The 27,827-nt window shown below is 36.6% G+C and overlaps 1 protein-coding gene across 11 annotated transcripts in view; it reads left to right on the top strand.

Moving 5' to 3' along the window:
• The window catches only part of UNC13C (unc-13 homolog C), a 171,847-nt gene extending 166,473 nt beyond the window's left edge, over nucleotides 1–5,374 (top strand). For 10 of the 11 annotated variants that reach the window (XM_085234277.1, XM_085234275.1, XM_085234280.1 and 7 more), the window contains 2 exons: nucleotides 869–1,028; nucleotides 3,889–5,374. In XM_085234277.1, coding sequence (XP_085090403.1) covers nucleotides 869–1,028; nucleotides 3,889–4,174 — 446 coding nt within the window. In that variant the 3' untranslated portion in view covers nucleotides 4,175–5,374. Of the gene's footprint in view, nucleotides 1–868; nucleotides 1,029–1,663; nucleotides 1,760–3,888 lie in introns of all 11 variants that reach the window. The other variant, XR_014885973.1, reaches the window with a different exon arrangement.
• Nucleotides 5,375–27,827: the final 22,453 nt, after the last annotated feature.

The raw sequence follows: 27,827 nt of genomic DNA, 5'->3' as shown, positions 1-27,827 counted from the left end.
TTGTACTTCTTCCTTGCTCAACATCAGCACAAGCTAAGTAGAACTGCCTATGCCTCCCAGCGTAGACAAAATCTGTTATACAAAGTTATATAGTAATAAATTCTAATTTACCAGATTACACTCCTGAATTACTTGTATATAATTTTCCAAAATGTACTTTTGAATTAGTTGTATATAGTTTAATGCTCCACAAGCTCTAGGAGAGGTGGGTGATAACTCACTGCATCAATATTTAAAGTGTTCCCTTTTTAACAAATAAAATTCTTTTGTTCTGCACAATACAAACTCCAAATCAAGCCAATTATCACTTAGATTAGTAAAAATTGATTTTTGAGTTACAGCAAATATAGCAGACAAGAGAGCTGTTGATGTAAATTATTCATAAAATTCGTTTGTATTAGCTGCTGCTATAACTGGAAATATACACATAAATATATATATAAGTGTTTGTGTAATTATACGTAACAGTCAGGAGTTGGCAGAGAACAGGTCCTCCTAAGCTTGCCAGGCAGAATCATAGAATATCCTGAGTTGGAAGGGACTCGGAAGGACCTTGAAGTCCAATTTCTGGCTTCACAAAGGACCACCCAAAATTCAAACATCATGTCTGAGAGCATTGTCCTAATACTCCTTGAACTCCATCAGCTTGGTGCCCTAAATGCCTGTTCTATGCTTGATCACTCTGTTCATGAAGAACCTTTTCCTAATACCAACTAATGACCTAATTCCTAATGACCCTTCCCTGATGCAGCTTCCTGCAGAAAAAAGCTCTCAGGTCACCTTTTGCTAGGTACACAGTCATACCGGATAATTAATTGAAGTCCTTCTAATGGAATTTTATTTTCCTTGTTTTTTTTCCCCCCTCTAGTTGTAGCAATTAATAATCTCAACTGGCAAACAACAGCTATGTTCCGGCCATTTGTGGAAGTCTGTGTATTAGGTCCTAACCTAAGTGACAAGAAAAGGAAACACGGAACTAAGACAAAAAGCAACACCTGGTCACCAAAATACAATGAGACTTTCCAATTGTAAGTTTTTTGGGTTTTTTGTTTGTGTGTTAATCCATATTTCCTGCAAATTTTGTCCGAATTTCTTGCAATTTAACACAAAAATACAGCCTTACCCTTAAGGTTATATCACAGCCCATAGTACATAAGAATCACTTCAAATCTATTTATTCATGTAGAACAGTTATAAATTAAGACAAACGACAACCACTATGCTTTTAATCTTCTAAAAACTGCTTAAAACGTGCAATTCATTTCCACACGTAGGAATAAGTATTTGTGTTCCTAGGAAACGATTTGCCTAAGTAGTTATCTGGACTGATGTATTAATTCTTACAGCTAGGCCATTATCTCTATTGACATACCTAAATATTTAAAGCGTTGTGTATGTTTTCGTGAATGGTGTTATCTTTATTTAATGCCCAAAGCTCTAAATACCTGAAGTTTTAAATTTAGTATTTCCTCACAGTGCATCCTTTAACCTGTCCATTCATCATCCCCTTATTTATTAACTGAAACTGATTCATTTTCCAAGCACCAAATTCCCACACACACAGTGGGGGGACAGAGCTCGCTTTCTTGTGTATGACCATGAAGCTGTTTTTTGAGGCCGGTTGCCAGTAATTTTATTTATCCCACTGCTTTATCTGTGACAGTAAGTGACCTATAAGGATACTGAGCAGCAAGCAGGCTGAGACTGCTTTTATGTGAACATAACAGGACAAGGTGAAGAAGAAAGCCCTAGGAAAAATGTAAGCAAAGCAGGCTCCATGTCCAAACTCTCCAGTCGAATATTTCTCACAACCTCTTCAGAACTGTTTCCCAGACTTCCTGGGAACCTCAGCTCCTTAGAGCTGCCTGGGAAGGATGAGGGGCATCAGCTGCAATCATACTCTATGATTCACACACAATTTTTTTTTTTTTTTCCAGAAAAATGATATTAAATGCACTGAGATTACATTGCAAATGGAAGTAGCAACCTATGAAATGTAGAGAGAGAAAATGTTTCCTTTACTTTTTTGTAGCTATTAAAATCACACAAAATTTACAATGTTGAGTTTCATATACAACTGCATGAATAGAAGCAATTAAAAATTAGATTAAATGGAAATAGTTGCAAAAATCCAAATTAAATTACAGTAAATTATGTACAGCCTTCTTCATTCTTATGAATAATACTGTCTCCTAAAAGCTAAACACACATTCACCTGTGTGAGAAGAACTGCATCTTCTTTCTGAAGCTTATGGCAGCGTTATTTTATAGATATGCTCAGATCTTTCCTATGATTACAGCTTAAATATTTCTTTCACATAAATCAAAACCTGAAATCCCATTTGAATGACTGCATTGCACAAGGATTAACACTGTCTATCAAATATCTTTTATTTACCTTAAATCAAACGATACTGTAAACCTGCTTTCTCAGAGCTACCCTGTCCTGTATTTGCTCACATGATTCAGAACACAGAGTAAAGGACGTGAAGAACTAAAATAAAATACTTGCTGATTTTTAGGAAACAAGCCCCCTTTGTAACTGCTCTTCTTCGTAAGAGACTGCAGTGACCTGCAAAATGAGCTCTGACTTCAGGCAGGATGAAGACATAAGCATGCCATGATAGAATTCCCACTGCAGCAATTGCGTAACAGGGAAAACTCTCCCCAGTTTGCTTTGGTTTTTCAGTAGGTACAACTCTAATTAAACGTAACTAGCCTCTAAGCTCATGGGGATATCTGCTGTCTCACATGTGCTATATATAGCTTTCAGGCCAGTTTTTAATACAGCATAGAGGATCCCCAATAGCCTTGGAAGGGAATAAATTTTACTTTTAAAAATGAGCTTGCAGAGCTTCTTGTTTGGTTGGGGTTTTAAACTCTTCCATTAAACTTTAAAAACATCTCAGATCTACTGGATGAAAGATGCTAAAAGCGCATTCTTGCTGTCGTTTCAAAATTACTGGGATAGTTTAAGTTTCTTTCATTCCTATCTAGGAGCTACAACACTAGCAGTAAGTAAATACAAAGTATGAGACCGATACATAAAACAGTTGTGATAAGTTGGCAGTTATTTAAATCAACTGACACCAAAGAAAATGCTTCCTATTAATTTCTCAGTGCAACGTCTGTTACCAATCATATCGATAGATATTAAACACAGAACTTCAAGCAAACAGTGCACATCCTCAAGCTAATTTGGACCTGACAAAACAAAAAGAAACAGAAGTTCAGCTCAGATGCGTTTTGTGAGCACAAAACTCACTTTGAGGAGACTGAAAAGACCAGGTGCCAACTCACAGCAGGGGGGGAGACAGCAAGGACAGAAGCAGCAGCAAACACTGCTGTAGGATTTCACATTGCAGGCATAGAATTTACACTCAGAAAATAGTACTTGACAGCAGAGAAACTACTTCTCCCTGGTTGCACAATTCAGAACTACTAAGCTGGGAAAAAAAATGAGCAAAATCTAAGTTAAAAAATTTATTCCTACCTACGAAGAAAGTAACACCTAAACAGAAGCTATCTATGATTTAAGCATGCCTGTGTAAGTATTTGTATAGTTATGAGAGTTGAGGAAATAGTTGCACATTTGAGGTATTTTCTGGAGAAAGGTAACAGCAGTACAGATGCTGAAAGAACTGCTAAATTCCTTCCGTTTCTGTTCAGCCCTGTGGGAAAAAGGACTGCGTGATCAGCAGCACATGAGATATTCATGTGCAGAAGGTTCAAAACTAAATGATAATCTGTTGTAAAAAAAAAAAAAAAAAAACACAAAAAAAGCCTCCGCCACCGTTTTCATTGTGACAACGTTTCTAAAGCACACTCATCTCTCAGGGGAATGAAACTAAACTTCTTGTTCCAACTTTGTATTTTTATTTCTTGCAGCATTTTGAGTAATGAAGATAAACCAGGAGCCTATGAACTTCATCTCTCAGTGAAAGATTACTGCTTTGCTAGGGAAGATCGTATTATAGGAATGACAGTTATTCAGCTGCAAAAAATAGCAGAGAAAGGTAGCTGTGCATCCTGGTATCCCTTGCTGAGAAATATCTTTGTAGATGAGACTGGGTTGACAATTCTTAGGATACTTTCTCAGAGGACCAATGATGAAGTTGCTAGAGAATTTGTAAGACTTAAATCAGAAACGAGATCTGCTGAAGAAACAGCCTAAATTAGTCAAGTAATGCAAGACTATCACTGTAAGAACATAGATTCAGTGCTGTTGTCTGAATAGTGCATGCATGTGCAAATTTGTGGGAATGTTTAACCATGTTTTCAGTGTTTGCCAGTACTTCTGTACTATACTTGCAAAGTATGTCAAGGAGCTGTATATCTTTTCTACATATTTTGGTCTTTGTTAAAGTAATCGTTCCAATGAAGTGCCAAAACTAAAACTAAAACTAACATTAAAAGTAAATGATATACTATATATTTTAAAATGCTGATTTTGCCTCATCTCAATCCCTTTATTTTTTAACATTTATAAATAAATAGCTTTTTGAATTGATTAATAGTCTGTCTCTCTTAAACCACTGTGTTGCATATTTTAACTTAATTTATGTCCCATTACTTAAAAAAAAGAAATAGCTGATTTTCTTCAAATCATCATTTTATGCTAGCCTCATTTTAGGTATCTTACTGATAACTTTTTCTATCATTACTACAGATGCAGTTACTTATAGAAGTGTTTGTAATTTTATAATTACCAGTATAAAGTAATGATTTTTGCATAAAAATGAAAAAGGATGGAAATATTTTATGCTACTCTTTTTCCAACCTTTCATAAATATCACTGTGAAGAAATGCTGTTTAAGCAAGTTCTCAAGAAGCTGTGCTTATTAGAGTTTGTTACTGACGTTTGATATCTTGAAATAACTTTGTTCTTCAAAACTGCCAAGGTAATATCATATTTCTATTAAAGGGGTATCTGTAGAATAAGACTGTCATACAGTACAGTATATGTGTATTCAAAAACCATTTTTAAATGATAAGGTACTGCAGAAGGGTTAATAGTTTGGAATACAAAGCTGGTTTGTGGTTTGTTTCTAGGAATTGTTTCTGAAAAGTAACAATGCAGGTAGCAATTTCACTCAGTTATTAACATTGCTTTACATACTTAGCTGTAACTTCAGTTAAGTGCTTTGTTTCTTTTGTTTTGGAGACTTTTTAAGCTTTGGCTTTTTTGTTGGTTTTGGTTCAGGGTTTTATGTTGGGGTTTGTTTTTTGTTTTTTGTTTGTTTGTTTTAGAGAGAAGTTCAACAGTTTGTACTTATGCAACATTACTATGTATTGCACTAAACAAACTCTGTGTCCTGTAAATATATTTAGTGATAAATTGTAAAATAAAGTATGAAGAAACCGTTTCTAGTCATATTATTTGATACTGTTTATATTTCTATAGATTTAAATACCAGTGAAGCTAGTGTACGGGTTACAATACAGCACAAAGTATGATGCCTAGTGCCTAGCATTTGGCTCTTTTCTATATGTAAGATGCATGTCAAGATCACAGAAACTTATAATCAGTGATGCACACATTTTGTTAATGTACATGGACATAACATTCTGTAATAATGCAACACGCAGCATTCTGCAGTATACATGTATTATGACTGAACATCATATGCATGTCATTATTGTTAGCTACAAGTTTCCAACTCAAGTTGGAGTTTTCAGCTCAGAGTAGAAATAAATAAATGGAATGAAGGATACAGAGCTAGTACAGACTTGATTCCAGTCATTTAAAACACAATATGTGACTTCATATAGATAAAACAAAAATTCTTGCCAGGATATGCTTCCATGACATATTAGCATGAAAGAGCAATTTAAGAACATTTTTTAACCTTATATCCTCCTGAATACTAAAAATTAGATTTCCCAGAAATATATTTAGACCTTTAGAAAAGACAGGTTAAGCTTATCAGCACTGATGACTATGTATTGCAGAATTTGTACGACAGATTTTGATGAGTATATTTTTTTCCTCATCACTTCAAAAAGGCATTTCTCTATGTGAAGAGAAATGATAATTTTACATTCCAAGTTCATAACTTTAGGCATTAAATGATTCCTAAAATGTTTCTGAGAACGCTATTTCAATAATAGCCACTAAATACAGGTTTCACGTAATCACAAATACTTGCAAAACTCTCAAAAATTTGAAACAAATTCAAGAACATAATATTTCAGGTGTGTTTTGTGTGTTACTTGAAAGCAATATACATATGTAGGCATCAGTCAAAAAAATTAAAGATCTTGAGTCTGTATAATACCTCCTCCAGAGAAATAGCCACTTGTGTGTGCAAGTCACACCACTGCTTAGATGCATCTCTGTACAGTACAGATCAAAGCTTCTACAGTAGACGACACTTAAAAAAGCCTATTAACAGTTAAGAATTAGTGCAAGAAATCATCAGCAGATTTGGTCTCAAAAAAAAAAAAAAAAAGGGTGGAGGGGATTTCTCAAGGGATGAGGTTATTTCTGCAGTATAAGAATGAACATCATAGAATCAAAGAAAGATCTAGGTTGGAAAAGACCTTCAAGATCATCTATGTCATCTAATCGTCACCTAACACTGCCAAGTCCACCACTAAATCACATCCCTTAGTGCCATATCTACACATCCCTAAAATACCTCCAGTGGTGGTGACTCCACCACTTCTCTGGGCAAAATTATTGTAGGAACTACCTAATTTTCAACATACCTTCCAAACTAAATCATCCTATGATCACAGAGCAGATCCTCCTGGATGACATGTTAAGGCACATACAAGATGTGGAGGCAATTTAAGACAGCCATAGCTTCCCAATGGCAGATCATGCCTGACCAACCTGGTGGTTTTCTATAATGGAGCAAAGTAAGGGCAACAGATGCCATTCACCTGAATTTGTGCAAGGGCTTTGACATCCTTATGTCCCACACCACATCCTTATCTCTAAATCAGAGAAATATGGATTTAAAGGCTGGATTATTTTTAATAAAGAGTTGGTTGGATGGCCGTAATCCATTGCAGTTGTGGTCAACAGCCCTATGCCCAATTAGACACCAGACAGAACTGGTGTCCAGGGTGTTCCAGGGACCAGTCTTGGGATCAATATTATTTAACACCTTTATCAATGACACATACTATGAGATTGAGTGTACCTTTGCTGATGACACCAAGCTGAGTTGCGTAGTTGATAGAGCAGAAGGAAGGGATGCCATCTGGAGCAACCTGGACAGGCTTGAAAAGTGAGCCCACATGAATAGAATGAGGGTCAACAGGGCAATCCCAAGTATGAGCACAAATGGGAAAAGAAATCTTTGACAGTAACCCTGCTGAGAAGGACTTGGGGGTCCTGGTGGATGAAAAGCTAGACATGATCCAGCAGTGTGCAACTGCAGCCCTGAAAGTCACCTGCACCCTAGGCTGCATCAAAAGAGAACTGGCTAGCAGGGTGAGGGAGGTGAATGTCCCCCTCTACTCTGCCCTTGTGAGGCCTCATCTGCAGTACTGCACCAAGGCTCAGAGCCCCCAGCATAAGGATGCAGAGCTGTTGGTGTGGGTCCAGAGGAGGGCCATAGGGACAATCAGAGGGCTGGAGCACGTCTCCTATGGAGAAAGGCTGAGGGAGTTGGGCTTAACTTGGAGAAGAGAAGGCCCCAGGGAGGCCTTGGTTCAGCTTTCCAGTACATGAAGGGAGCTTATAAAAAGAGGAATATGAGAAGGAATAGCTTTAAAACTAAAGCAAAGGAGATTTAAGTTAAGAAGAAATCTTTTACTTAGAGTGATGAGAGGCTGCCCAGAGAAGCTGTGGATGCCTGATCCCTAGAGGTGCTCAAGGCAAGGATGGTTGGGGCTGTGAGCAGCCCCAGGTAGCAGGAATAAATTGGGCTTTCAGGTCCCTTCCAGCCTAAGCCATTCTAGGATTATATGACTGTAGATAACATGAAAAATTATTACACAGTAAATAATCTGGTTCCATTAATTAAAAATGATAAGGCTAGGGAACATGGCTTGTTTTATTTCTTGCATTAAGCATATTTTGCACATTTCTGTTGTTTATTCTACTGTAAAACAGCATGATTTTGATCTGTAATATATTCAGCATCCACTTAGCACTGATACACACCAATACAGAAATAGCAACCAAAACTGTCAAAGAAGTCAGTCGCTGTCCACAGTGATAAATAGTCTGTCTCAGCTGCACATACCAGAAGTACTCAGACAACTTGGCAAAATAAACCCTCGTAATCAACAGCTTTAAACACTAGACATTAATATTGCCCTATCTTTAACAGATTATTATTTACTTCCTGTATCTACTCTTCTGAAAGATGAAAAGAATATTTTAATATATCACAGGACAGTTACAAATCAAAACGCAAGTAAATGCAATGGCGTAGCACAACTAGGTAAATCAAAATATTCTACCTTGTGAAAGTCCATTTATGTGGAAAAGTCTCCAGTGCTATTTTAAAAGAAATTATATTCTCTTTTTACTTAAAAAATAGAACTTTCTAATCCCTGAATTTTTATTTACAAGAACATTTTCTGAACTCTAATGAACTAACGTGAGTGAAGTGACAGCTATTTATTTCCATTTCACCTCTCAGTGAGAACTGAACTGATGTAATCAAAACTCAAGTTGGAACTCCATTTGTGTTTGTTACTATAGAGAACAACATATACACATTGGGAAATAAAAAGAATGAAAGAGAAAAAGGCAAAATTGATTTAAGAACAAGTTTTCTATTCTGTTTTCTATCTCATTCTTTTACTACATGGAAACCATTTGACATGCACCTAGAAAAACAAATACATTTAGAGAAGCCTGAGCTATGACAAAACTTCAAGTTAACCAGCATACTAACAGCATGATAACTCAGTTCACAACAGCTTAGAAGAGACTTCTTTAAATTTAGTTTTATGAGATGGAAATGTATTAGCCAATTATAAGGAACTGCAATTTTTCTCAGTGAGCTTCACTGTTAATATCTGACCAAAAAAATTAGTAGCACTTGAATTAAATGTATAAATATTCAATAAAGCAAATATTCTTAAACCTAAAGCAACAGATTTAAAACAACTTTATTTAGCAAGAAGCATAGGCTACAGCATCACCTTCAATCTTCACCTGCCATGAAATATTTCACAGGCCCTAAAACTCCACATAGATAAACATCAAGCAGGATCTGCCTAATGCCATTTTTTAAACAGTACTTTGAAACTATAGCATTTGGCCTTTCATGTGGGACTCTGTACCCAGAAAACTGAAAATACCAAGGGAAACATCTACCAGATAGAACTTCACATGCATGGTTCTCCATATGCTGTATCTCTCTGCGAGAGTTATTAGCATCAGAAAAATAAAAACAGTTGTTGAATTATCAAAGTCTAAGCACTGAACTATGAACCTATTTTCTACATTATTTCCCCCCTACAGGTTGGTATCTAGGCTTTGATTGCCCTGTTTACTCTGTCTACATGTATTGGCAATGAAAGATTTTAATTTCCTTTCAGGTCTTGTATGTTCCATCACTGAAGATTCCCCTAAGACTAGACTGTAAATGATTGTAAAAAAAGTATTTGCACCCTTGAACAGTATACAATCAGGAGATCCCTTATGAAAAATTCAGAAAGTATTTCTCTCATTCTGTAAACTGTAACTATCTCATTTTGGTCTGGCCTACAAGAGGACACCTGTCAGCAGTTTAATAGGTTTTATTTATTTATAAGTAGAATTTTAGTATCACACCATTTTATCTTGGAATCTCATCTGGAATTGTGTAACAAATGATTGCTTCTTGTTTTGGTGGTCCTGTGTGGAGCCAGGAGTTGGACTCAAATGTTCCTCATGGTCCCTTTCAACTCATAATATTCTACTGTTCTAAAACCACATTTCACGTGCAGTTATCCTTTCTCTGAAGCTTTCAGCCTAACTGCAGAAATAAAGTAGGCCAGAAGCTAGGTATAGACTCTAACTTCATGTTCTGAGATAAAGCTGTGGAAACTCTATTTAATGCACACAACTAACTGATTGAGACATGGGGAAAATAATGGGAAGTTATGCAAGTAAAGCAACAAGACTGCTGATTCTTCTGGTAATAGACATTTACAAAGCAACCACCCTTCCACCAGCATTATGGAGCAAATCCCTATTACTTATTCATCCGATAAACACACTTTCTTGAGCTTATGCACCGTACCTGTCCTCAACCTAGAAATGAACATGTCCAGGACAGCCTCCTCAGCCATGGCCGGACCAATCACACAGTTCATTAAGGTGCAGACAGTGAGAACAGCTCTACAGAAACAAAGGCCAGAGGTCTGCTAACCCACACTGTTACAAGTGCTCTCCAAGGTACAAACAGGGCATTATCTTCTAAATTGCTTTCACACTCTTGGCAAGCACTAAATGTCACTCTCAAACAAGACTTGATTTGCATTCTAATCCACCCTATCGAATGGTGGTTCTTCTGTATTTTATTTTTTCAATACATCAAAAGGCCTAAACCACCCTAAGAACTGAATCTACCCAAACATTTGGACACAACACACTCACCACCTTCCTGGATAATAGCAGCAATCACAACTTTTCCTACAGAACTTCACTGCCAAAAGTAGTGAACTCTATTCTTCATTATACACATAGTCCATTCATAATCGTTTTTTTTTTTTTTTTTATGCAATAGGGAAGTTAGCCTTTATTCAGGTAGCTAGTAAGTCCATCCATGAAGCCGGTCATATCATGAAAGGCCAATATAAAAATCATACTATAAAACCATTTCCTCACCTATTGTGCTATGTACACTGCTTGGATCTGATATACTTAACTGAACTAAATAGTCTGTTCTGGCAAGTTCTATTTGCATTTTCTCTATAAAGCCAGAACATTGCTGTTACAGGGTGCAAATTCACTGAATTCATTTGTTTTTCTTCCTGAGGAGCTGGGTATCTTTTCTTGTCCGTCACTGCCCCCCAGTAATTAGGGGTGACAGAACAGATTTAGTTTTGATTCTATGGAAAAAGAAAAAAAACAACCCACCACTTCCCAAAATCATATGCCGCTATCTGAATCTCTACGTTATCTACTACATTCTTGTTCTAATACCAAACTTCTACACTTACACTTCCAGCAGCAAAACAATTCCAAAATTTTTAATTTGAGTTGACTGTAACCTCTCCAGCAAACAGCACAGCTGATCAACAGCCAATTCAGAAGATTTTAAGTGCAAAAATCTGCTCTTTCAGCACTTCATTTGAGTTGAGCCATTTAGCTCAAGTTGCTTTCACCACCCTGGATCTGCTTTTCCAGTTTGTGGGCAGTAGGTTACTGGTTGAATGGGACTCTGAATTTCAGCAAGAAATAAGACACACTGAATCAGAAACATTCAGAGGAAAGATAAACTTCTCTTTTGAGGTATGGACATTTTTTAGAATAAAAGATGTTGTCATGTCAAGACTTCTTGCATTACTACTAAGAATTTACACAGAAGGGATAAAGGTACCAAATGCATATCTTAGAATCACAAAATAAGTTGGGAGAGACCTTTGGAGAGCACCCAGTCCTACCCATCCCTAACACTGAGCCAACAAAAACAGGCTGTTACCACAGAGAACTGCAGAAGCAGATAGATGTACTTTCAGGTTTCACAACAAGCATAGTTAAGAGGGTAGACTAAGACATAGCTAACAAATAGCTCGGCTGTAGCTGCAAAAAAATGCAAATAGGTCTTATGAATAGTAGCTTCCATAGCACTGCAATTAACTCAAATTGGAGTGGGCCTCAAAATTAACATCTTTGTTTTTTAATATTGATAATTACATAATCTTTACAGGGTCTCAGCATAAAAATCTTTGATTACTAAAACATGCTATAATAAAATGAGAACACCTGTAGATTTAATCATTACAGTTAACACTAGGATATAAAATTTTTATTTTGGTTTAACACTCCCCAATAACTCATAGCTGTCCAAAGGCAGCTACAAAATGGTACATCTAACATCTATTTCACAGTGAAAAGAGATAACAGCTTTTTTATAGAGACATTTCATCCTTTCTGCATGCCCTTTGTCCTGTGGATGCTTATTTACATGGTATAATCAGCCAGAAAGTTACTGCATCAAAAGAGACATGATTAAGTTCTCATCTCCCTTTCAAATTGAGAAAAAAAAAAAAAAAAAACACATTACATATCAGATGTGCATGACAGGAGACTAAATCTTGACATCTAAAATGACAAATTTGGGGAGATGACAATCTACGACGTCTAAAAAGAAAATAAGTACTTTTTCCTGAGCAAGAGAAACCCAACTTGAACTTCTGGAATCACTATCAGCAAGTAGTTCTGGACCACAGTTTCCCAGCATATAGTTGGCCCACTAATTTTCCACTAATATAAAAATGAGGGGAAAAAAAAAATCCAACAGGTTATCAACAACATCAGTTGAGAAACTTAAAAATAAATAATAAAACAATTATTTTCATGGTTTCATTCTCTAATCTATTTTACTGGCTTTCATCAATATTCTCATGCCAGTAACTGCAGAAATCAAATCTGTAGGCAAACACTGAAGACAAAGGGATAATTTACTGTTACTTCATTAGTCTAAATTAAAATACCTATTTCATGCAAATCCCTTGAAAACTAAATAAAAAAGCTAAACAAATGTGACAAACATTGAATTATTGTATTAATTTAAATTCAACTGACAGACATAATTAACATAAACGGATTCAGTATTATTTACAGACACAGCTGGGCATGTCTTGGAAAGTATTCTGTGAACACCATTCAGTTGTTTAGACCTGCTTATTTCAATGGTATTTTCATATCATCTATGTGCACCTTTTGGTAATGCATACACATCATGGAGTTGCACTACCAAAAAGTCAAGGAAATGAATTCACAGGAAAAAAAATTCTAAGTTATTTCAGAAGTGATAATCAACTTCAGATTGTGACCAATGAGCAAGACTGGAATACAACAGAAAGATGTCACTGAAAGTATTAGTTGATACATAGAAACATTAGAACATGTACCTGGAGAATATACCTGTGCACATAGAGTGTAAGTTAATTTCTAAGAGATTCATCTATAAGTTCCTACAAAATCTAATTTGAGGACAAACCTCAGTCAAGAAGACGAACAAAAGGATCTTCTCAGAATGATTCTATAGCTCAAAGCTCATTTACACAAACTGCTCTGAAACACCTTATGGTTTTAGCTGTTTTTGAAGGGCAGCTTTGAAGATGAACTCGTCTCCCAAACTCAGGAATGTTAACACAAAGTTCATGATTTAATTCAACAACATAAACAGACAGAGAATAGTGTTGGATACTACAAATAAAGATTTGAAGCTCCAAAGTTACCAACAAGGAAAAAAAATCTGCTCAGACAATAGCAAAGCATGTTTTCTATTGATGGTAACAAATTCAGTTCACCTTATTCCTTGATACAGTACAACACTGCCTGCAAACAGCATGCTGTAGGCCAGATCACAGAGCTCTCAATTCACATTAACCATAAGCATTAAGCCCTGGCTGTAAAAGACTGCTCATGACAGCCAGGCTGGGCCTTACTTTCCAGACTCCATGCAAGAACAACTCAAAATCCTGAAGGTGATATATGCTGTACACTAAATGGACTGTAAAGCTTTGCATGAGGACTAAGAGGAACTTCAATGGTGCTATATTAACTTGGGATCCCCAAGAAATACTGTTTTCTTTAAGTAGTCTTTAGCGTTATAGGGAAAGAGAGCAATCCAGAGTGAACTACTGGCAGTAGAAACCACTCACAGCTTTGCTCTGTAAGCTGTGTATGTGCTCTTGTTTGACTCGACACAGTGTATAAAACATACACTGGTAAGCACAACTGACTTTATCAGAACGGCAACCAAACAGTCTCAGGCAGAAATCAGAGGTGTCTTCACTTGCACTTCACTTCACTTACTAGAGCTTGCTAACAGTGCTCTTGATTCTTGGCAATTCCTCTGAGGGTCAATGAAGCAGCTCTATCTTTCATTCTTTTGATGATTAGGAGGCCCCACACATTTTATTCAACAATGCTTACCCATTTAAGCAGAAGTTTGTTTTGTTGCTGAGTGATGACAGTTGACTGCAATGTGAGTTAAGCCTCCAGGCCTGAGGTTACAGCACTAGGAAAACAAATGTCAGTGACTGACTAGCAGCACACAAAAAAAAGAAAAGGAATTGCCAAAACACATACTGAATAGTACAACACTAATGGAAAATTACTGTGCACTGAATAAGCTCCCTTCCCCTACATAACAATCTCCTATGTTACTTCTCTGAGTAAAGAAGTCACTGTAGCTACACCATGCCTGCTAGCTTGATTTTAGTTTTTAAGTAGATGGCAAGGCTTTGTCCGCACAGTTTATACACAACAGCCACACATCAGCAGTAATACATATGTAAGCTGAATAAATACAATAGCTGCACTGTTTTGTAATTCCTTGTGACCAAGGTGACTTAAGATTTGAAAGAAACAAATGTAAGCCATCAGCTTGCCTTGCTTTTGCAACTGAAATGACACAGTACAGATACTTCAAATGCATAACCGTGAGCATCATCAGTGGGGTAGAAGGACAAACCTTGGAAGACCAATCGGTTTCTGAGGAAGAGGGAAGAGCTTCAGCAAGAGAGATGAGTAAACTGCAATATAGGCAAAGTGGCATGAGTAAGGGAATATTTTACAGAGATAGTGGAGGGAAATATAATCACCTCCATGACACAATCAGCCACTTAGGTATCTTTTTACCTGTTAGCCTTCACTGCGTTTTCTCCCAGCAATATGGGAGAGAGATTCAGAAGAAAGAAAAGAAGGAAAAGAGGGACAGATACAGAGCAGGGCTGACGTGCCATCCAGCCTTAGAGCCTCAGTATTCCTTAACTGAGTGCAGAACCAGAAAACAATAGGTGTGGCACTGATACAACAGATACAGAGGTAGAGCTCTCTACTTTTGTCATGTTCTACTCTAGTTCAAGCGTTCCTTCTGTTGACTGCCATTTCATTAATGGTACAAAACAGATTTTGATCTGGGTCTCCCCACTCCTCTTGTACCAAGTGAAGGCTGAATACATGGGCTCTGTATTTCACTATCCTTTGTTTGTTACAAGAAGATAAATATATTTCCAGCCTGGAAGAAACAAATTCAAACTAAGGACTCTGAGAGATCATTTCCCTGACTAACACACAGGCAAGAGACAATACCATTAACTAGGTAGAATGTTCTCCTGAGGAGCTTGAGAAACAACAGCAATTTTCATCTAATGATGCATCAGTGTATCAACATGCTAATTTGCACCTAGGTGGCAATATTAAATCAATACGCCTTTTAAATGGTATCACCTTTCCCTATGTAATTTGTGAGAAGAAGCTCACATCAGACTGAGCTTTCCCTGTACCCTGAATGCTAGGAAACTGAATTAAGGCTCTCATTCTTCCTTACACAGCTTGACATTAGAAACAAAACATTGCAGGAGCCACTGAAGTCAACAGCAGCCATGAACTTAACTCCTATCAACAACTGTGCTCTATAATGTTCAATAGCCCATATAATTACAGCACATCTCTCTAATGCAGAGAATTTCATTTCTGATCAGGGAGACATTCCACAACAGAAAAAAAAAAGAAACCTGTAACACTGTTTACATTTAGTATTGGCTTACTGCATTTTTGCTAGTCGGAAACAATGAAGAGTATTATTCTGAATCTATATCCTTCACTGTCACACACAAAATAAACAAAGTTTACATATAACATTTATTGTACATATCAAATCTCTTATCTATTTACAGACTGCTTATATACAGCTTGCAATTTTGATACATTTTATTATTTAAGACTGACTACCTAAAGGGGTTAAACCTTCGTTATTAGCTATTTAGGCTAGCTCCAACCAAAACAGACCTATTTGGATGAATGTAATAACTACAATTAGGTTACTGAAACAGAAGTGGTCTAAAATCCACTGCTTCAGATAATGTTTCTACCAGCAAACACAATTAACTGGAACACCCGGAGCACATCTGTCTACGCAGAAGACAAGTGAGCATATCAGGAGATAAAACTTATCACCAGAGGAAGAAAGCTTGGCAAGGTAACTGATATTGCAAGGAACGGTTTGCATCTAGATGACAGTATCAAATAAAGTATCACTGAAAAAAGGGATACCTCAAACAAGATATATTGCCATAAAACAGAGAAGAAAGGGCAAAATTGAAAGAGAAAGGCCTTTTTTTTTTTGTGCAACACAGACTGCACTACTCTAAATCAGACCTGTCAGCTGGAGAGTCCTTTGAGACCGTTACAATGTAAATTATTTAGACAACTGACTGACAGAGAACAATTAGCAGATATCTGCGCCAAGGTGACCATAACAACAAAAACCCACAACTCTTCAGAGCAGATTGTGAAGGAGCTCTAGCAGGAGGGGTGAAGCTCTAGATGCACTTGGAGATTCCATGACAAGAACAGAATTGATTAGATATAAATCAAGTACCAAATATACTTTCAGTAATCCCTTTGTTAACACACAACAGAAGCGGAACAACTGATTTTCCTACTCTTCCTGTCCACAGCTCATGCTCACAGAAGGTTTGTTATCTGAGCAGTGTATGAAATTTAGAAAACTACTGAAATCAGGGATAACAAATGCTGCACTCTGCAATGCATTTTACTACTTAAAAATCACAGTCAGTCAACACCGTAACATCAAAAAACCAAGCTACTCTGCACACAAATTAAACACTGATCTACTAATGTGGGTTGGACTCAGTTCTGCCACAGTTAAGAGTGAAACAAATGCACTGTTAAGATTATTAAACTGCTGATCCAGCACTATCGCAGTTTTGAGCTTATGCAGCTTTCTAACCTGGGAATCCAAAGGGTCATGCCCTCATTTCCAAGCATGCTTGAAGAAGGCTCAGTTTGTGTTATTCTTCTTTCATTATTAATGCAAAGAAAATAGTCTAGCTGTTGAGGCCAATTCCACAGCAGAGCTCTGTAGCAGCCCTAAGACTTGAGAAGGAAGCATTGCGGCACGGCGTTTCAAACCAAATTTAAATTATAAAAAGACAATGTGAGAGAGTGCAATTTTTTCTCTAGTGCTGCAACTTCAGCAGTTTATGATAAAATCCCTGCTACTACAGTAGCACTCATGGAGCAATCACAATCAGGTAACCACCAAAGAAGGTTTAGCAGCAAAATTGACCTTGGATCAAAGCTGGAATTGAGCAACTATTTTTCAAAAGTCTAGTAAAGCAGATGTATGTCCCGCAAGTACAGGACACTTAAAACAAAAGAACATACCAAAAAGTTTGATAAAATTAACTGTACGGTATTTGTCAAGAACATGATTTCATTAACAAATGTTATTTACAGGAAGGCAGCATTCTCAATGAGATTTGTGAACTGAACTAGAGTGGAGTAAGTTCTGTAAGATTCTGTCACTAAGGACAAATTGGTGCTAAAGACAGAGGAAGAAAAATTAGAATCCAGAAAACTCAAAGGGTCAGAATGACCTTTGGTTGCCAGCTTATATCAGATTGTTTTAAATAATTCTGATATCACATTTCAGTATTATTTAAATAACATCAAATTCTATTGTAGTTTGCCAAAGAGCAAGCTTCATAATTACGACAGAGTTATGTTTGTTTTTAATTCTGAAGCATCAGATTTTTTTTAAAAATGATAATATTACATTTCTATCCAACAGCTTTGCTATAAAGCCCAAAAAAGGTGATCATCTGCAGCAAATTAAATTTTCTCCTTTGAAAGGCATCAGATTTCAGAATTTACCATGACTTTTTCTTCCTTAGGCCTGATTCATAAACCACTGAAGACAATGGGAGTTTTTACACGCGGAATTCCATGTACTTTACAGTTCTCCCTACAGAAATAGATGTGCCAAGAACGATGTGCAGGTACTCTTGCATAAAAGCAGATCTCTTCAGAGAGCAAGATTACACCCAGTCCCACATGCACATTAATTCATTTGTAGTCTCCACTACAAATGCATGCATTGCTCTAGAGACAGGAATTAAAAAAAGGAGACTGCCTGTTTCTTGGTTGTATTTTAAGAATGGACTTCTGAGTGGGCAACCAGCCAAAGCTGACAAGTCAGGATTGGAAGAACAGCCCCTCGGTATTCATCTTGTGCTGCTGATCTACTCCCCATCACAAGCCTTCTGAGGGACAATTCTCATCGTAATTATTCACACACAGAACTGAGAAAGCAGGATTCAATTATTTGTTTAAGCTACAGAGGGCCAGTGACACAATCAGAATTGCTATTCAGGCAGCCAGATTTGCTCTCTGTTGCACTTTGCGTTTTTCCTGAGGCACAACATGGGGCACATCCTTGCCTGTGATTCTGGGTGTTTCAACATGTCTCACTAATTTTATTAAACCAAGAAGGAAGATTTCAACAGACTTTTCAACTCAGCTGGCCCTCTGGTAATTGTAGGTAGTAAATGGAGGGGAAAAAAATGCACACGAAGAATCCAACTTTCTGAAATTTCTGGAGATATCAGTGTGAAAAGGAAATCTATTTTCACTGTGCTGAAGGATATCAATATGCACAGGCAGAAGAACTATTAATTCACAGCTTAAAGTCACTAGCTGAGAATGTTTCAGAGTGCTTCTTTATCTATGCATCCAATACTTGCTTTAAAAAAAAAAAAAAAAAAGATTTTCAAGAGCTATATATATAAAAAAAAAAATCCAGGCAAATTAAGCAGGTAAGTTAGCAAAGTCAAACCTTAAAGTCACTTATAATTCAGGAACTTCCACAGCTGCCACTTGTAGCCAGAATCATCTTTGCCAACAGAAAACTACTAAGCTTTACTTAGAATCCAAGGCTTGAAAATCACACACCCACAGACAACCATCCATAAATCTTTGCTAACGACTTGTAAAACTGCCTGAGATCTGATCATATTAGGACTCATGAGAAGAAACACCATCAGCATTCTGTCACTTGTGCCCATTATAGTGCCCTGTGGGTTTAAATCCATATAAATCATTTCTCCTTTACATTAACTTTTCTGTTGACTTGATTTATATATGATGAGTTCATTTGTTCATTGTCAGTGTCCTCCTTCAGTAAGGTATTAACAGGACTTCAAGTTTTCACCATTAAAATAGTAGGCATCCTTTATGCTTTCAGAAATACTACGTATTTATTTCATCTGAAAAATACATCACATCATCTGAAATTATTTGAATTTCTCTCAACTCAGAATTTATTTATTTTCAAAAGGGGTTCTTCAATAATTTCTTAGCTTTTCCCAGATAAAAATTGCAACCTATTGCTAGGAACTAAAAGGTGTTGAATGCACTGAAGCAACCAATAATTCTGCAAGACACAGCCAGTTAGTAACTTTTTCTGTTAATCTGTAAATAACAAGATTACACAAGTACCTAATTATTTCAAAATAAGATCTCATTACACCTCAGGAAGTGAGAGTTGTTCCCAGAACGAATGAAGTCCACAAAAAAAAAAAGGAACATCACAAAACAGGATGTTCAGATCCTTTTCAAATATTGCATCTGAAAATCCCTAATGTCTCTATGTTTACTAACATTAGATATCAAAAAGGCAAGTCCAAAGCAAAAATCCAAATATCCCAGAAGACTGAGTACTCTCTACATTTAAGGAGCTACTAATTCATGAATCTAGAAGGGCAAACTGAGATACAAATTTAAAATTCAAAGCTGGAAAGCTTTCAATTCAGACTTAACATACTGTCTGTTCTATGATTATACTGAATTTACAATTATGTTACAAAAAACTATGTAAAGAATCTTCCTCTAAGAAAAAGTAGGAAAAGTAGGAAAAAGTTATCTGCTTACATTTGCATTTTAGTAGACTGTTTTATATTATATTTGGCACAGATGTTCTTTTTAAATTCCAATTATTATCTCAAAAAATACAGTCAGAAGCAGATACTTCTTGCTGCAAACGGATTATCAGAACAGATACAGCACACTAGGAAAAGGGAAAATAAAGCAGAGACAGCTGTCTAAGGTCATACAACACGTCCATGACGGAACAGAGCCAAACTTCATATGTGCCAATTAGGTAATTTACCTGCAAGCTTCATTCCTCACAATTCTACAGTATTATTTCGAATAACTAATTAGGATCTCAAGAAGTAGAGGTTTTTGATTTACTGGCAAGTAGCTGCACTATATGTAAACTATTAATCATGATGTTCCTAAAACTATTCAGAAACGTAAAGAGGCAGAGAACCAAGGGTCATGTGGAAATACCACTACAAACTATAAGCTGCTCACAGTCACACAGCTCTTTTATTAAATAAATCTGTGCCTGCATTGAAAGTGTAAAATTAGGACTTGAAATCCCATTAGCCTCAGTTTTTCCCAAACCAATTTCATCATTCTTGATGAAACCACTCAACATATGCATATCTTACAGCATCCTTTAGCTCAGTCAAGACAATTTTTATTATTAATCTTGGATTTGCCCAGTAATTAAAAGATAACAGAGATGGACACTGAGGATTCAACAGAAGACATTCTAAATAAAAATATACAATTTTTAGTTATTAGCCAGGAGCTGTTTTTATGTTATGAATTAAACTTCACAGAAAATGGCCTAGATTAGATATAAGATTTCTTCAATCATCAGTGAATAATTAATTCCTATCAGATGGTCCCAGGATAGCAGAATACATAGGTAGTAGCTTTTGCTCCTTTCTCATACATATGTGCTATCAAGGTTATTCTAGTAGCTGACATGAAGTGATACAAGCACAAGATGTTTTTGAGAAGAATTTTATTTGAACTTAAACTTGCCTTAAATTTACAAAGAACAAGAGTTCTGCATTTGTTAGACTGGCACAACTACTGTTTAAGTATTTATGCTTTTCTATTAAAATATATTTAACATACAACTTGAAGAAGTCTTTACATAAAGTAGATGGGGCCCTGCGCAATCTAATCTAGTACTTGATGTAGAGGCTGGCAACTCACCCTGTAGCACGGTGGTTGGAGCTTAATGATCCTTGAGATTTCTACCAACCCAAGCCTTCCTATGATTCTAACTCCTAGCCAACATTTTAAAAGGTATGTGTTTATAATGTAGAGTTTATGTATACATTTTCTAAATGTGAAGGAGAAATAAATATTAGAAAAGAAATATTTTAAATAAAGGTCAATCCAAGCACTTGAGAAAGAAGACAAACTAAGCTCAATTTGAAGCTTGTCATCAAAATTGACTATGCAAAAGTGATTCATTAAAGATGCCTCATTTCCAAACACATTGAATTATTTAGAAGCTAGATCTTGTATCTTCTTCTTTAGTAAAGAAAATCTATTACAGCATTTTAGAAGGTATTACACTGTCACCCTTCCTCCTCCATCACTACCAGAATTAGACAAATAAACATTGTGAGGGAAAACCTTGCTTGCTATCTTTCAGATTGCCAAGTTTCCATTCCACCACGTACAACTGGCCTTACAAATCTAATATCACAAATAGCATTAGAAGAGAAAAACCTGGTCTGTAACAAACTTTCTTATACAAAGTTACTATTAGTTAAGCACAGCTTCACAACTTCATTTTTTGCTTCTGCCCATTAAAAACTGTACCCAGCCAGGCATTCCTGCTCCTTCCTTGTGATAGCAGCAGTGCTTGCAGAGCCTATGGTGAGTTAGATTAGCTATTAGTTCAGTATTTCTTCCTATTAAATGAGCTGTCATTAAGTCATGCATCAGTTTCTTTTAATCACAACAACACAACGTTCCCATGTTTTCACGAGAGCTTTTGGTTCTGGCTCAGCTGCACAAAAGCTCTTAACAGACACTTAAAAACAATAAATGAGTCAATACAGACTATCAGTCTCTTAAGTAATTATGCTCACCATCCTTCTGTTAACAATTGGAATCTACAGAGCTTAGCAGTGCTGAGCAAGACCCTGCGTACAGCAGAAAACTCATTCATAATCATTCACCACTGCTTACACAATTTCACCTCTCTTGACTTCAGGATCAATAGGTAAATTTTGCATTTCCAACTCATACGAGTCCTATATGAGATGACATTATGGAGTTACATTCTGAATTCACGCTCTTCAGAACACATTCCAGAGGAACACATGCATGAAAAATGCAAAAATACTCAGAATCAAGGCATTATTTTTAACCTTTGACAAATAAATGCTGAAACTAAATGCCTGTGTATGAAGTTCACAAGACACAACCAAGTTCAGTTGTGAGGGAAAAAAAAAAAAAAACCTATCACCTGATGAACTGACAGACATTTGTACACCACTGAGAGGTTGCTCTGAATCCGTATGCCAAATCTCCAAGAAGCACAGAGAAGCTCCTGTACTCAGCTACTAGATGTTCTCAGCAGTTGCTCAGTGAAGATTAACTGGATGTTAGTCTCCATTCATCTTTTTAGAGAAAAGACCATTACAGCTAGGATTTTTTTATTTTTTTAAATATACAGGACTATACCTGTTGCTAGTAAAACATAAGGAAATTTTAAAGTCTCTTGAAAAGAGAATCAATTCTTTTTTCTTTCGTCTTTAAAATCTCCACTCCAAGAAACACATTTTCCCAAATCAACATTTCTCAAGAAATGTTCTCAAGAATGCTCAAAAAACTAGAAATTTATGGGATTAGAGCAAGTTATTTCTGTAAAACAAAGGTGCTTTTTCAGTCAGTAGAAGACAAGAAAAAAAAATGAAACAGCTAAGATAAAAATACGAAGACCAACACCTTTCCCTTTCTCCTTTGTATTCCCTGACTGAAGAAGATGCAGTGAATAGCATTCAGTTAGAAAAATGCAATAGAAAATGACTTTGCAGTACTTCTTGATGCTTTTAGCACTAAAGCTCTGCACAGTGTAGCCCTTAGAGAGAAGGGCAGCTATTTATAGAGAAATATGGATTTCAGAAGGTGGGCTGGTGTCTTGCTCTGACTTCTGTGGCACAGGAAAAACACAACTCTTCCATTTGCTCACTCTCTGAAATGAGATTATGATCCCTGTCATCACAAACTGCTCTCTGCTAGATCACAGACATGCCACTAAACCACTTCTAAGCATCCAGCACTTAACACAGCCTGATTCTTCCCACTTCAGAAATCTAGCACCAGTATCAATAAGCATAAGAGAATATTTACTGAATTTTTAGACTTTGCACTTCACACTGCTAAGGGTAACTGTGTAAGAGAGAAAAGTACAAGGGAATTACATACAGTCACATCACTGTCGTAAAGTTGGTTTTCTAACTTTGACTTTAGCAGCTGCCTACTGGCATATCTGACAGTGACATTTCCTGTCTATTTCATTTTGAACATTTCCTACCTTGTAAAAACACTTCCTACACTAAAAATATAACTCTCGTACTACATCTTTTCAAGAGATCTGTTGCTTCCTTATTCAATCTCCCAACATTACTCAGTTCCACTCCCCCGGTGATCCTGGAAAACCAAGGGACTCACCAGGAAACATTAAGTAGGTTGAGCCAAAAAGAGCATTAACAGTACTGCTGAGCATCCTGCAAGCTGGGTGAATCCATGCTGTGGTTTAAATAGTGCCAGAAGCAAATGTCACATTCTGCCTACAATAATGACAGTTACAAAGGTGAACTGAAACCTAAGTAATTAAACCACAGGAAGATGAAAGAACTTAAGAAGGACTTGAAACAAATACCTTCTTACTGAATTCATCCTAAGACATTCTCCAGTTAGCTCTCCTTAAATCTCTCCCATCATGTTCTTAACAGGCCACGAATATGCTATCCTACTACTGAAGTGAGACAAGTGGCAGAACAGAACTAATTTGGAAGTGCGATAAGCCCCTTCTTTTACTTCTATTGTTTGACATTCATCTATACATCACTCTTACTACTTGTCATCATCACCTTAATTATTTGACCTGCCTTAGTACTTCAGATACAACCTCTTTTAAGTTGAATTTTCCCATTAGGAAAAACTGAATTTCAGCTCTGAGATCGAAGTGCACTCTGAGACCACACTTTCACATTACAAATCCTTCACTGTTAATGATTTAGAAATTCCTAATCAGTAGAGACTGCGTGAATAAGATGATAAAGTGTGCGTGTACTCCTTCCAATATCAGGACAGTATGTGTCACTCACACATACTGTGAGCCCTTTCAGTCCTTGTCTGTTCATTACTAGTCCTTACCACATCACTACAGAGCAGATCTGAATGCTTTACAATGCTTCTAGGTTTAAACTACCACCTTAAAGTGAAGATGAGGTAATTAATTTAACTTTCACCCCTTAACCAGACCCTATTTGTGGGAAATTAGGTCATATTTCTCCTGCAGAGCAGTAGAAATACTGTGCAGTTATACAGAATAAAGCAGAGATGCATGAGTTGGATATCACTGATGATACTAGATGCAGTGCTAGTGAAAAACACCCAGAAACGTTGCTGTGTATCACAACACAATCTCTGCACATGCAAGTAAATTTCTGGAATTTAAGTGAATAATATACAGAATATATGCTTTAGTTTTTGATGCTGCTGTATGGCGTTACACTACAAAGAATGATAATGAAATGGAATGCAATTGTCCTGATGTTCAAAGAAAGTCAGAACACGAGTACTAGTCACGTACTCATACCATCTCAAGTGGTTTCCCCTTCATTCTTGACACAGTACTCACTACTTCATACCTAACAAAAGCAGCTCCAGCCATTTATTGAACAGACAACAACTTGTTGCTTATTGCTGTGACAAATCCTTATCTTCTACACTCCCTATGTGCTGTGATAACACACATGCACTTAAGAATTCCTCCTTCTGCAATGTGTTATCACAATGTCCTGGAGGAGAAAAAGAAAAAAAAAAAGCACATACCTGCAAGGTTTTGAAATTTGCGATTCTCATATTTTAAGAAGCAGGTTAGAAACACAGCAAGAGCAGCAATCTTGTGCCTTTTGAGATTTTGCATTACAACACTCCTAGATGTCAAGGACAATGGAAACTTTTGAAAAAATTTTTATAGTGTGTTTTTCAATTAAAAAATGAAGAAAAACATACACAGCTGGCTTGTAATAGTAACATCCCAAAGCCATACACTTATCTGCCAAAACAAATAAATACTAGATTTGTTTGGATGCAGGAGCCTTTAATCAAAGATGTCATCAATTAGTTTTCTATATAATCAGATCCCACATGGAAGTCAAGGGATCAAGAGTTCAGGACTGTCCTTCCACTTGGCATTCTCATCATTTGATTTATGATCTAACCAATCCTGGCAAACATCTGCCATAATAGATTATCTTAGGCATTCTTGAAATCACAGCAATAGAAACAATTCTTAATTAGGTTCACCACAGTTTGAGAATTTCACTGTCATTTGATATTCATTCAGCCTTGAAGTCTGTCCACAGAGAATGAGATTTGCAGCACCAGGTCAGTTACCTGCTTGGAAGAAACCTGAACACACAGCACCTTTTCTCCCCTACTGCTCCCGCTCCCTCTCCCTCCCCTCTCCCCCTTCTTTTAATCTTATTTTGCATGATTAGTCAGACTCATAGTACATGGCTTTCTACAGACAGCAAAGCCTTAGCTTTGTTACTTTTGCATAATCACAGCACAACATTTTACATGCCATTTGTCTTCATTATGCAGCTGATAAGCGTGCATGCTGACTGACCATTATAAAACTAAGTTTTGGAGCATCCAAGTATATTGATATAAATAATTTGTTCTATATTTCAAGTCTTATTTATAATATATTAGTCTGTTTTGTTATAGTATATATACATACACCAGAAGCAGTATCACTTGTGCATTTTTTTGTCTGATTCAAAGCCATCAAATGAAGTTAGAAATACTTTAACCACTTTATTTCATCTTTCTTTATGTAGGATTTGTATTAGTATATATAACAACATCATGCAAGTGGTTCCTGAGATATCTGGTGGCACCTGTATCTTTCAGGAATATTTATACACTCTTTTCCACTAAAGATGTTTGAGAACCTTATCAATCTACATCTGTACTTTTTCAGCTCCCTTTATCCTCTGAGAACTGCTTTGTAATTTTCCAATACCCTCTCAAGAACACCCTTGCAATGCGCTGTGTAGCGACTCAGCAGAAGCAGATTTAGCTGTTGCTGTACATCTAACTTTATGTAAACTAGCAAAATTAATTATTCAGACACTTGAACTGAATAACAGGATGAACCAACTGGCCCAACTGCCTATTCATTCCCTAGAAAACTGTACTGATTAAATTATTTCTGATTTGCTGAGATTATAACTCACTGATTTCTAATTATCAAAACAATGAAGGTCTGAGTCATTTCTACAGTGCGTATCCTTTACAGGTGCCCAAACTACAGAAACTGCAGCTAGAAGTTCGCCCCCAGCATCAGTTAAGTTTAGCACGTAATAACTAACAACATGCATATCATGTTTTGTACAAAGCTCCACACACACAGCAAGTAAGAAAGTTACAAGCTCTTTCCTGCCATAATGAACAGCTAAAGTGAGCTAAAAAGGAAATAATTTCACATTTATTTTCTGCACGAGAGTCAGGGAATGCAGAAAAGATGGTAAAGAAACTCAGCAGAGCCAGAGCTATCATTAAAACATGACAGTGATCAAACACTTGTGAGGGAGTTGCTAAGAATCAAATATTCTACATTACACTAGCATAGCCCTTAGCAGTTGGGCTAGGCAGCTTACATGCTAATTTGGTTGACATTCAAATGCCATGCAGTCTCCAGATCACAGAAGACCAAATACAATGCCAGTTTCTAACTATTCAATACGGGCAACATTTTACAAAAAACTCTGGCAGACACATACTGCATTTACCATTCACTGGTATGAAAATCTGGTTATGAGGTTCCCCAGGGAAGAAGCACCTACTAGATGATCACACTACCATATCCTGCAGGGCCTGCCTAGGCACAAAGCCTTCTGAAGTAAACATAATTCTTCCTGAGTACAGAATCCTATTTAATCAGCCATCAAGTATTACAGAGTGAATTCAGTAACCACAGATTACTTATAGCTGAGTAGAGGGGAGAACTGAAGTAATTCAAAGGTGTCAACATTTAAATATCCCTTCAAAATTAAAACCAGCCTTAGGGAGAGGGCAGGAGGTAGAATGCCAGATCTCTCACTTTTCATCTGTTTAAAAAAAGGAAACAACAACTCTTGTGGTAGCAATGAAACTGTATTTACATCTTGCATTTCTTGACAGTATGATACATTACATAATGTTGTACAGAATGTAAAATGGTTGGCTGAACAAATTTTCGTGCAATTTATTCAAAATCTGTGAACATTCAGCACCCTCTTAAAATAGCTGCTTCTCAGAACCTGAAACATTCCTAAATGTACAATTGAGCAGGCAGACAAGGGATTTAAATGCTTCTGAAGAACCCAGAAGGAAGAATTTACAATTAAACCAGCAATCTGAACGGGGCTTCCAATACTTTAATTTAGAAAGATATAAATCCAAAGCACCTCTAAGAAGCAATCATCACTACTAGTTTCAGCAAAATCCCTTCATCTGAACACGAAGAAATTTACTACTGAGGACTGCTTGTTCTGAGACTCCCTAGAACCCATTATCAAAGAAAAGAGGATTGTAGTGCTGATAGGGACACTGGTCTTTCAAAAAGACAGCTTTTATTTTGCTTACAGCATAATAGATGAATTAGTTGTTTTTGGTTTTTTGTTCTGATGGGTTTTGTTTTGTTTTCTTGCTTCACACAGTTTTGAATTATAATTCATTCCTTGTTGGATTTTGTCCTCACAGCACTTGTGAACATTCATCTCAACTC

The sequence above is a fragment of the Meleagris gallopavo genome, chromosome 12 (genome assembly GCF_905368555.1).
Source record: "Meleagris gallopavo chromosome 12, MGAL_WU_HG_1.1, whole genome shotgun sequence".
NCBI lineage: Eukaryota > Metazoa > Chordata > Aves > Galliformes > Phasianidae > Meleagris > Meleagris gallopavo.
The sequence above is the reverse complement of the archived record's forward strand: the minus strand, read 5'-3'. Positions and strand labels throughout refer to the sequence as shown.